The 12057-nt window shown below is 35.5% G+C and overlaps 1 protein-coding gene across 1 annotated transcript in view; it reads left to right on the top strand.

The window, feature by feature from the left end:
- Positions 1 to 12057, top strand: part of Arp1 (Actin-related protein 1) — a 403959-nt gene that overhangs the window by 131016 nt on the left and 260886 nt on the right. Inside the window, exon 5 of the mRNA XM_090393056.1 lies at positions 11141 to 11265. Within this exon, the coding sequence (XP_090249182.1) occupies positions 11141 to 11265 (125 nt within the window). The remainder of the gene's footprint in view (positions 1 to 11140; positions 11266 to 12057) is intronic.

The raw sequence follows: 12057 nt of genomic DNA on the forward strand, positions 1-12057 counted from the left end.
ATTTGGCTGTGTCATGTGGATGATGTGTTCTCTATTTTGCCACATGGCTCATATACACTCCACATCTTCTTAACACAACACACTTAAACAACCAACACCCCAGAATTCAGTTCACCTTGGAAAAAGAAAAAACAACAGTCTTCTTTTCCTAGACACTCTGATTACATGCCAGCCTGATGGATCCTTAGCTTTCTCTGTTTACTGAAAATCAACCTATACAGGCAGACAGATAGCAATCCCACCAGCAAACCCCCTCCCCACAACAATATGAGGTTATAAAAATCCTATATGACAGGGCAAAATTAATCTGTTCAGATGATAATGCCCTAACCTCTGAATTAAACCACATCCTTAACATGTTCTTAGGGAATGGCTACAATCCCCAAAAAATCCAGAAAATATTAAAACCAGTTAACCCCCCCCTCCTTTCATAACAAAGATTACATTAAATCTATCACCATTCCTTACATCTGGGACATCTCTGAAAAGTTAACCAAAATTCTAAAGAAATATGACCTGATGACCTGTTACAAACCATATAAGAAATTAGCATCTTTTATCTGCTCCACCAAAGACTAGCCACTTCCCCTAGACCAATATTTCTCAACGTGGGGATTATGCCCCACAGGGGGGCAATTAGAAAATGCACATGTATATATTTATACATATTTATATTATACTTTTTCAGACCTTGCTGACTATTATGCTAGAAGGGGGGACATCAAAATTTTTGAGACGTTGAGGTGGGGGCATGATCCAAAAAAGGTTGTGAAACACTACCCTAGACTAACCTGGAGTATACCAGGTCCCTTGTAGCTGTAAACTGTCTTGCTATGACCAAACTGGCAGGACACCTAATATCAGGATATCTGAACACAAAGAGTACATCCGGTTACACAGAATACGATGGAAGAAAGCCACTTTACTACACTGCAGCAAATATAAACATGAAAGGTTGTTCATGGAATCAGCCTCAGCTCTAAAAAACTACCCAAACCTCAACAAATTTGGGTGCATGAGACTGCCCAAAATTTGGGAGGCTTGCATCATGAGAACATCAGCCCAACAGCGAGACAACTCAATTTAGCCTTTTAGGGGGCACCTTTAGGACTCTAGGGACAGCGTTAGTTACTCTCTTTGGCCTCACTTGCTCGTCGTTAGTGCCTGCATACACTTATCATAGTTTTATGTTCCCATGAAGTTGCAATGTAACATTGCCGAAATATAGGAAGTATTGATTACATTTTTCTTTTAATAAATATTTAGTATACATTGTAATTTCCTGAAATAATTTAATAGTTATGTGTTACCAACATATAAGCTTATCAAGAAGAATGCCATCATCAGGACTCACAGAAAACAACGATATGCATGCATGCAGGCAGGCAGGCACTAACATTGTGCAAATGAGGCTGAATAAAGGCAACATAAGGAGTGCCTAGTGGGCTAAATTAGGTTGTCTTGGCCATTGGGCTGATGATCTTAAAATGGATGCGTCCCAAATTTGGGATAGTCTCCTGCATCCAAATTTGTTGAGATTTGGAAAGTTCTTCAGAACTGAGGTAGATTCAATGAATAGTCTTTCATACTTATATTTGCGGCAGTGTAATAGACATTATCAACCAAAGATCATCCACTCGACCTACCAGGAGTATACCAGGTCCCTTGCAGTTGTAAACTGTCCTACTATGGTCAGACATGCAGGACAGCCAATAACAGGTTATCCGAACACAAGGACTATATCCGGTTCCACCATTACAGCCACTTGAGACTTGCTGACCATGCTTTGGACATCAACTACAGGATATACTGGAACAAGGCCAGTCTATTACACTGCAGCAAATATAAGTTTGAAAGACTATTCATCGAATCTACCTCAGCTCTGAAGAACTTTCGAAATCTCAACAAATTTGGGTGCATGAGACTTCCCCAAATTTGGGAAGTATACATTTTAAGATCATCAGCCCAGCAGCCAAGACAACTCAATTTTGTCCACTAGGGTGCACTGTTTAGGACTCTAGGTCCAACTTCTGTTGGTCTTTATTCAGCTTCATCTGTTCTGGGTTAGTGTCTGCATACATGTATCATTGTTTTTTGTGATCCCTGATGATGGCAATGTAACATTGCCAAAATTTAGGAAGGTATCGAGTAAGGTTTTTTAATTAATATTCAAGTATATGTTGGCATTTCCTGAAAAATGAAAAGCTTGTATGACAGTTGGAAAATTTTGCATATAGTATTAACAAAATTTTAAAAAGGTATAAAATAAATAATATTGTAAGTGAAGTTTATTTTAAAAGGTTTTTTTTATAAAAACAATAATGATTACACAGAAAAACAGAAATTTTTTCAAATTCACTTAGCCATTCTAGAATTACAGTTGAGAGAACTCAGGCACTTTATTGTCCTAAACCAATTAATTATTTATGACTTGTGACTGTAACAAAACCATGTATCAAATTTTGAAAAAAATACCTTTATCAAATCCCTTTAATTTTCATAGTCATCTGAATTAGTGTCTGAATCACCATCATTTATGTTAATCACCAAAAAAAGTTTGCATAATTTTTCGATAATTCCATCTCTGTCCCAATATGTATTTTCCAATGTAGCAACATGAGAACTATATTTTTTTCTAATTTTGAACAGTAATGTTCTGAAAACTTTTAAAGGTTTGACATATCAATATCCTCAGTGACATTATGATGAATAAAATTCTTCATTTCTGCCCAAACATACTCAATAGCATTAATATCACCATGATATTGGTGGTAGTCTCTAAGCTAGGAATCCATGCTCTTTGAGCATCATGTTGAATTTAAATAGTTTAGTTTTGGGCGAGTTTGTTTCTTTTCACCAAGTTGAGAAGTTTAGTTTTTCTCATATCTGGGGAATGAGAAATGTTATTTGCAGAGAGCCATCCAATAATGACTTGCTTCCTATTAGAAAAATTTGGAACTTTGTTTAATTGGATGGAGTGACATGGAGTATTATCAATTATAACACCTGCATTTTTAGGAAATTTTGGAATCAGTTTTTCCTCTGCCCACTTTTCGAAGATCATAGAATTCATTTGCCCATGATAATCTCCAGTTGTTAAATTGACTTTGTAAATTTGAATTAGGTAAAAAAACTCATTTCTCCACCCACACACAAAATTATTATGCACTGCAAGGCATTTGCAGTTTATAATACACCACATTCTTCTACCATCAATTACCATCAATCCAAGTTTCATCTAGATACATGATCGATTTTTTTCTCCTCCCGGAAACATCGTATTGCTCTCAAATACTGCATTTTAGATAAAGCTGTCACTTTGCTCCATGATAAGATTCCTTTTATTCTGTGACTTTTTGAAACAAATTCAGATTTCATGAAGTGTTTTCCTCCTTAAAAGTGTCTCTTTTCCAAGGAAAATTATTTTTCTTTCAGCACACAAATCAATTTAGGAATAGTTGCCACTTTTTTCTCAACCGTGTAAAATTCGTGAATGGTTCTTCTTATAATATCTATTGATACATCAAAATCATTCAGAGGTACATTTTTTTATGCATTATTGAAAATTATGGAGACAACTACCGTGTTTGAATAAAAACTTTAGTTAAATATAACTAAAATCTACATTTGACATTTCAACCTTTATTTCAAGGTCATCTTCTGGAGCATACAACTATACACAGAAAACAAGCTACACTACAATCAAACTGGTTTGTTAAAGATGCTGACCAACCGCTACAACAATTGTTGGCCTGACCTCTGGTGAAAAAAAAAAAAATTATACATCAATGCTACATTCCTATTGTTTGTGTTATCTGTTGGTTGTAGAAATACATTGGGTGCAACAACAAGTATCTATCTATATACATATATTAACATCATGATTATACTTGTACATTCCAGCCAGTTGGTATGGAATGGTTTCTAATACTAGCTGAAGATTGGTTAGAGTCTTGACTTATGCTTGATCTTATATATTAGGTAGTCTGAATGTGTGCCATCCAGATCCTTGGAATTTTCATGCCATCTTTGTTGTTGATATTTGGGTGTTTTATCAGGATTTTGCAGGCTTCCTTAAATTTCCTTTCATACTAGGTTTTTGTGTGGTGTAAAGAGCGGGTGCTTTTCCAGTGGGTGATTTCGTGTAAGGTGTTGAGCGCGTGGTCTGAGAGGCCTGCTTCACCATAATGATTATATTTAATGTGTCTAATTACACTATACAAAAACCTGGTATGAAAGGAAATTTAAGGAAGCCTGCGAAATCCTGATAAACCATCCAAATATCAACAACAAAGATGGCATGAAAATTCCAAGGATCTGGATGGCACACATTCAGCCTACCTAATATATAAGATCCAGCATAAGTCAGGACTCTAACTAATCTTCAGCGAGTATTAGAAACCATTCTATACCAACTGGCTGGAATGTACAAGTATAATCATGATGATAATATATGTATATAGATAGATATTTGTTGTTGCGCCCAATGTATTTCTACAACCAACAGATAACACTAACAATAGGATTCTAGCGTTGATGTATAATTTTTCTTTTTTTTTTTCACCAGAGGTCAGGCCAACAATTGTTGTAGCGGTTGGTCAGTACCTTTTAACAAACCAGTTTGATTGTAGTGTAGCTTGTTTTCTGTGTATAGTTGTATGCTCCAGAAGATGACCTTGACATAAAGGTCGAAATGTCGATTTTTATTATTATTATTATTATTATTATGATTATTATTATGGGCGACTCCAGGGAGTCCTTTGACTCATCGAGGGAGGCCCTAAACATCATGTCCACACAACTATGCGATTACATTCTCACAGTATCTATCATACCTTGCCTTGAACTCACTCACCATCATAGCACCCAAAACAGACTCTGGCAGCTTATTCTACTCATTTACTACTCTAAAAGTAAAGAACCCAGCTCTAACACCCCTGCTAACCACACTCTTGTCCAGCTTCCATAAGTGTCCCCTAGTTCTCCCACCACCAGTACTGATCTCAAAAATATCCTCTGAATTAATCCTATAGAAACCCTTCAGCAATTTGAATGTCTCAATCATATCTCCTCTTTTCCACCCATCAACTAATTTCTGCCACCCACAAATCTTCAACCTGTTCTCATATGGTTCAGTCCATAGACCTGCTATCATCTTAGTCACTTGCCTCTGGATCCTCTCCACCTCCTTCCCATCAAGAAGGAACCTAGGTGACCAAATTCGGGCACAGTAGTCGAGATGAGGTCTCATCAAGGCTCAGTACAGATGTACAATAACTTGCTTGTCTCTGCTCGTCAAGGTATTTTTCAACAACCAAGTGAGTTGATGAGCTGATTTAGCTACTTTTGCAATGTGCCCCCTAAACTTCATCTCTCTATCCACCAACACTCCCAAGTCCCTGGCCTCATCAATCTCCTGGAGTACAGTTCCACCAATGTGGTATACTGCTTTTTGATATACATAAATGCATAACCTTACATTTTGTCACATTAAATTGACATCCATTCTCCTTAGCCCAGAACTCCAATCTATCCAAGAAGTCCTGCAAGATTTGGACATCTTCTGCATTCACTATTGCCCTACCCAACTTTGAATCATCAGCGAACAAATGAACTGTTCCTCTTAGATCTTTCCCTATATCGTTAATGAACAAATTAAACAGCAGTGGTCCAAGAACAGAACCCTGCAGCACACCACTAGTCACAGGCCGTCTTTTGGACTCTACTCCTGAATAAACTACTCTTTGATATCTCTCCATCAACCACCCACCTATCCATCTCACCAATCCTATATCCATTCCCATATGTTGTAGTTTATTCTACAACATATAACGGATTAGAATTCCATGTGGTATCCTGTCAAATGCCTTTGCCAGGTCCAGCAGTATCACTGTAAACCCATTATCCTTATCCAGTTCAGCCATCACCGTGTTATGAAACTTGAGCAAGTTACTGAGAGCCATGCTGTCCCCCATACAGTATCTCATTTTCATCAATCCATTCCTGTATTTTTCCCTTGACAATGACTCCTGATATGCTGATCGGTCGGTAATTTGACACCATAGTCTTGGATCCTCTTCTTTTATGCAGTGGAACTATTTTCCCCTCTTTCCACACCTTTGGGACTAAATCAGACCCGAGACTGAGAATAAACAACATGGTCAAGGGCACTGATAATTCTTTAGCTGTTTCACGCAAGACCTGTGCCGGTATACCATCCAATCCCACAGATGTATTCACATTAAGGTTTTGTAATAGACTATTCACCTCCACTTCATTCATCACAATTCCCGTATAAACTAATGGTTTCTTCATTTTTTCAATGTCACCACCTGGATGATATGCTTTTGCAAAGTGCTCGCTCAGTAACCTCCACTATATCGACTGATTCAGTGACCTCCTCACCATCGTCATTCCTTAAAATCATTTTGCCGTGTACAGTTTTTTCCTTGCTTGCAGCATATTGAAAGAACTGTTTGGGATTCTCTTTAGCTTGCCTAGCTAGTTTCCTTTCATAATCTGCTTTTGCCTTTTTTACCACACTCGTTACCCTTCTGGCCTGTACTTTATACCGTAAGTGTGCCTGCAGGCCATCTCTTTCTTTAAATTCCCTCCACAGTTGTTTCTTTTTTTGCAGCTCAAGCTTAATGGTGATATTCATTCATTTAACCCCTACTTGTTTTACTATTCAGACCCTAGGTATACAAACAGCTATAACCTCCTGTAAATGCTCCTTCGCCACTTCCCATGCTCTATCGACATCCAGCCCTTGCAGTTATACATGCCATGGCACAGATCCAAGCAATCTCCTAAGCTTATCATACTTGCCAGCACGGTAATTCCACATATACCCTGTCTTAATCGAAAATTCCACACCTTTAGCCACTTCCCAGGTCAAGACCTTATGATCACTCTCACCAATAGGTGGCAACATGGTCATTTTCATTACAGTCAAATTCTCAGATGCTATTACCAGGTCAAGCACTCTCACACCCCTAGTGTTTTCAGTTACATGCTGTCTCAGATAGTTATCCCTTAATAATTAAATAAAGTCTATTTCCTTCCTCACATCTCCTCCTTCCAATCAATGTTACCATAGTTGAAATCTCCCATAATAATTACCCTCTTTCCACTCATTTTATCAATTTGTTTATGCATACTATCTCCACCAACTATTCCATCACCTGGTCTATAGCAGCACCCAAATCTTCTAGTTATATTAAAACTAAAGTTTTTATTCAAACAAGGTAGTTGTCTCCATAATTTTCAAATATGCATTCGGATCACCATGTAAGCTTAAAAGAAAGGGTACATTTTTTATGGTTTTCTTTCTCTGGCAGTTTTTAGGAGATTTAAATTTTGGCTTATCTTTACCTTTTGAGTCCATACGAATTCTTTTAACAGTCAACTCTGATATGCCCACAATTTCACTTGCTCATTTTGTGGCCTGAGAAATTGGAACAAGGAGATCTTCTAACAGTTCTTTTTTTACAGAATGTCAGCACATTATTCAATATTCTTTTGCAAGCACTAATGAAACGTTTAATACCAGAACTTGTAGAGTGTACTGGATCCATCATAAAATAAATATGGAAAAAAAAAAAAAAAATCAGTGCAAAAAAAGGGACAACAAAAATCAAGCTAGTACAGCAACAGACAAGAAAGCATTATGAAGAATTCATACATCCTTTATTCCTTTTTCCCCTTAAACATGAATTGATTCTTGGTACTTAGTCAGCTACAGTTCTCTCAACTGTGGGCACCTCTCAGTCTTAAGTTGACTTCCAACCCAGCACATTGTATTACTCCTTTTCATTTAATAGCCTTGTCAGTTTCAATGCTAGCAAACTCAGTCCTGCCTTCTTATTTCCCACAAAAAAAAAAAAAAAAAAAAGAACTAGTTTCTTCCTCTATTATACTTAATAACACTCAAATATTCATACAAGATGAGATTTCTCTTTTTGGAATCACCCTGACATCAAGCCTCTCCTGGCATAAACACATCACAGCCATTGTCTCCTCAGCTTCCAAAAAACTAGGATTTCTCTTTCACTCAAGACATTACTTCACCTCTGAAAACAGCTACTAACCTTGAACAAATCACAAATCTGACTAGCTATTGAATACTGCTCTCACATTTGTGGTAGGGTGGAACCCCAAAGAGCTCCCTAAAAATACTTGACTCATTATAAATAGGGCAATTAGACTGATTAATAACCCATCTCTTACCAACTCACTCCACATAACTTTCACGTAGGCATTACTTTCTACAATATGTATATTCTGTAAACATTTCCATGGCAGTTGTTCACATGAAATAGCATCAATAATTCCCTCACTCAGTACTGAGTCCATCGGAACACGTGTGACTACCACCCAACATCCCTTTGCAGTACTACTCCAAACCCATAGAACAAGTTTATTTTCCTCTTCCTTCATCACTGCTACTGCTGTATTGTGGAGCATTCTTCCTCTTTATGTGTTTCTCAGGGATTACAATATACAGGCTTTTAAATCAAATGTAAACAAGTTTCTCCTTTCTCAACCCACAACCCATACACAGTACTATATGTTGAATAACCAACTTCTCATGTATGGGCTCAGCATAAAGATATATTACTTTGAACATAAGGAATGGAACTAGCTTTGTTGTCCTAGTTTATTTAATGAAATTGTAGGCATTTGGCTAAAAAGTATTGTAAAGGTGTCCAAGTTCAGTTTTTAGGGCTGTCTCATTAGAGCAAAAACCCTGGTTGTGTGAGTGAGTGAGTGTTCTGAAGATGTCATAATTTTTGGATGAGTTGTGTGGTTCCTTATATAAGTACCTTCCCTTATGCATGGGTTTTCTGTTTATAGAAACCACCACCTAAGCCTTTCTATACACTTTAGGAATAAATGGAGAAGAGGAGATATAACAGAAACATACAAGTTTGTAAGGTGATCTTTTAGATACAAGTAAGATTTGCAGTTCATGCATAGTTGGATAGACCTCATGGTCATCCCTGGAAGTTGAATAAAAATGTAATTGGGAAGCATGTGAGGTCTGGATTCTTCTCATGGTATATGGGGTTTGTGGAATTCGAAGTTGAGTGCATTTTGGTAAATGTATTTATCGTCGTCACCATAGTGCTAAATACAGATACATACCTTATGATCTGTTTTGGTTTCATTTTTAATCTAATACCCTTTTAGGATATTGGATGTTAGCCATTTGGTTTATATGTTCTCGAATTTTGTTTATATTTGTTTAGTTTTTCTTCTGTTGATTTTATTTTTAGTTCTTTTAAAATGTCTTCATTCTCTTTTGGTCTAATATTGTGTATTTTTGGTTCTTCTCATGAATCTCATTTCACTTATTTTTATACTGTTTATCTTGATTGGACGTTAGTTTATATGTTCTCTCGAATTTTGTTTATATTTGTTTAGTTTTTCTTCTGATTTTATTTTTAGTTCTTTTGAAATGTCTTCATTCTCTTTTGGTCTAATATTGTGTATTTTTGGTTCTTCTCGTGAATCTCATTTCACTTGTTTTTATACTGTTTATCTTGTTTATTTATTGCCCACATTTTGCTGCCATATAATGTAAATATAGATACTGCCAAAACATTCATATCACCAAGCATTTTCATCACACATTTAGAAAGAGCAATTGACAAAATGAATGAAGGAATATATACATGGGATGAGAATTAAAAATCTGAGATTTCCAGATGGCATCGTTATTATTGAAGAAGATGAAAGAGAACTACAATAAACACTGAAACTGTTAAATGAAGAAGGGAAGAGATTTGGACTTGTTATGAACTTGGAAAAAACAAAGACAATGGTATTTGGTGAGAATAACATGAAACAAAAGATATAAGTGGATGGAACTGATATAGAAAATGTAGACCAATTCACATATTTGGGAAGTAAAATGACATATGACTTGGACTGTAAAAAAGAAATAAAGATTAGGATTGTAAAGGGAAGAACAAATCTGAAGGCCATGGATAACATCTGGAAAAGTAAAGTGATCAGCCTGCAAACGAAATTAAGAGTACTAGAAACATGCATCTTTAGTGGTGTACTGTATGGATCTGAAACGTGAGTAATAAATTTTGGCATTCGAAAGAACTTGTTACAGGAAGATTCTAAGAATAGAATGGATATAGAAAATCAGAAAAGAAGAGCTCTAGTCTATTGGAAGATACAGCCAAAGGATAATTTAATGCAGAAAATTATACAATGGAAGCTGCAATTATTTGAACATATATCTCAGAATGAGCAAAGATCGGAAGATAAAGACATTCATTTTTGGTATTATGGATGGTGTAAACAGAAGAGGTAGACCATACAGAGAATGGATAGATGACATTAAGGACTGATGTGGAATGGGGTTACAGAAACTGCAATATTGTGCACTGGACAAAGAAAGGTGGAAGAAGATTTGAAGAAGGCATTAGACACCAACAGGCAGTATGCCCGATGATGATGAAAGTGTTTCTTTTTGTTTAAGATTAGGATTAAGAGTTCTATTCATCAGGCCTCAACCTGTAAAAATTTTGAACTTTTTAATTTGAAATCCTTTTCTTCTTCATATGATATTTCATATCCAGTATAATTAAAGTATTTATCTGTTTTATTGTTTTATTATTAATGTAAATAAATTTGAAGAGAGATAATGGCTGTGTATGCATGAGTAACTCCCTTGATGAGGCCTTCGACTCCCTGGGAGGAAGTAATAATGATAATTATGAAATAAGCTTGATAAATGGGATTACCTTTTGCTATCAACATTATCATTAGATATCTAATAATTTAATGTTCTTGCTGTTCATGGACTGCATGATTTTCAGAATGCAGCTTTGCAAAATCAAAACATGTTTAACATAAAAATATAACACATGAATTAACTTGATTTTAATTTTAAAAATAAGTGCAAGAAATAAACTTTGACTTCTTGTATTAATATAAGGTTTGTAATTATACAAAAAAGCAATTTTAATAATGCCAAAAAAAAAAAAAATACAGAAACAAAGAAATTATGATACTGCACTAAATGTAAAGCATAAGGATACTTTCATATTTTGTGAGCTAATGGATAACTGTATGTAACATGTGCTCTTATTAAAAAAAAACAAAAAACAATTCATTGTAGCATCCAGTGTTATTAACAGAAGCACCCTTAAATCCAAGGAGAAATAGAGAACGAGCCGCAGAAATATTTTTTGAGACTTTTAATGTTCCTGCACTCTTTATTTCCATGCAGGCCGTATTGAGCTTGTAAGTAAATATAATATTATATTGATTAGTATTAAGACTGTTATTTAGTTATAAAAATGATTAAATCTATGCAGAGCAAAGTTTATGCAAAATACTCAGTAGTTTGAGTACCAGGTGATACTTAATTCCCCCCCTCCCAAAGCTTTGAGTGTATGATTATTATTTATAGTTCGATTGCTCTTTTGCATTAAAACATTCCTTATTGTTTTCATAATAACTAAGTTATTAATTTCTATGTAACTGTGGGTCATTGTCAAGAATTTTAAACAATTGTTTACCAGCATCTCAAATTAGTAAAAAACAAATCTTAACAGGGTTTTTATTTTATTTTATTTTTTATAATCTTGAGCCAGTTTATTTATTTATTGCATATATATGTACTGATTCCCATTTTTAAATTTCATTGTACTCTTTCTTGCAGAACTGAGTGAAAGGGGGGGGGGAATCAGCCATAAAATCATGACACCCAATAAGCAATGTTTCTCAATACCATCTTAACAGACTTTTATACTAATTGAAATATCATTCTCTGTGCACAGATAATGAAATTCATTATCTGTGCTCAATATCTGAACCGTACGAGAATAGGCCAAGCAGTTAGAGCACTGTAAATCTGCATTATCATCATCAAATTCCTGATTTGTACCCTCAAGGGGTGTACAGGATATGATAGTACTACATAAAAAATTTACATCATTAATAACTTCCTATCTACAATTTTCATCCAAATCAGTCTGTTACTTGTCAAGACTCCAATATTATCAGATCTTATATTTCTATCGTCTAAGACAC

Source organism: Typopeltis vanoorti, chromosome 5 (genome assembly GCF_054136105.1).
Source record: "Typopeltis vanoorti isolate ZY-2024b chromosome 5, IOZ_Tvanoo_1.0, whole genome shotgun sequence".
Lineage (NCBI taxonomy): Eukaryota > Metazoa > Arthropoda > Arachnida > Uropygi > Thelyphonidae > Typopeltis > Typopeltis vanoorti.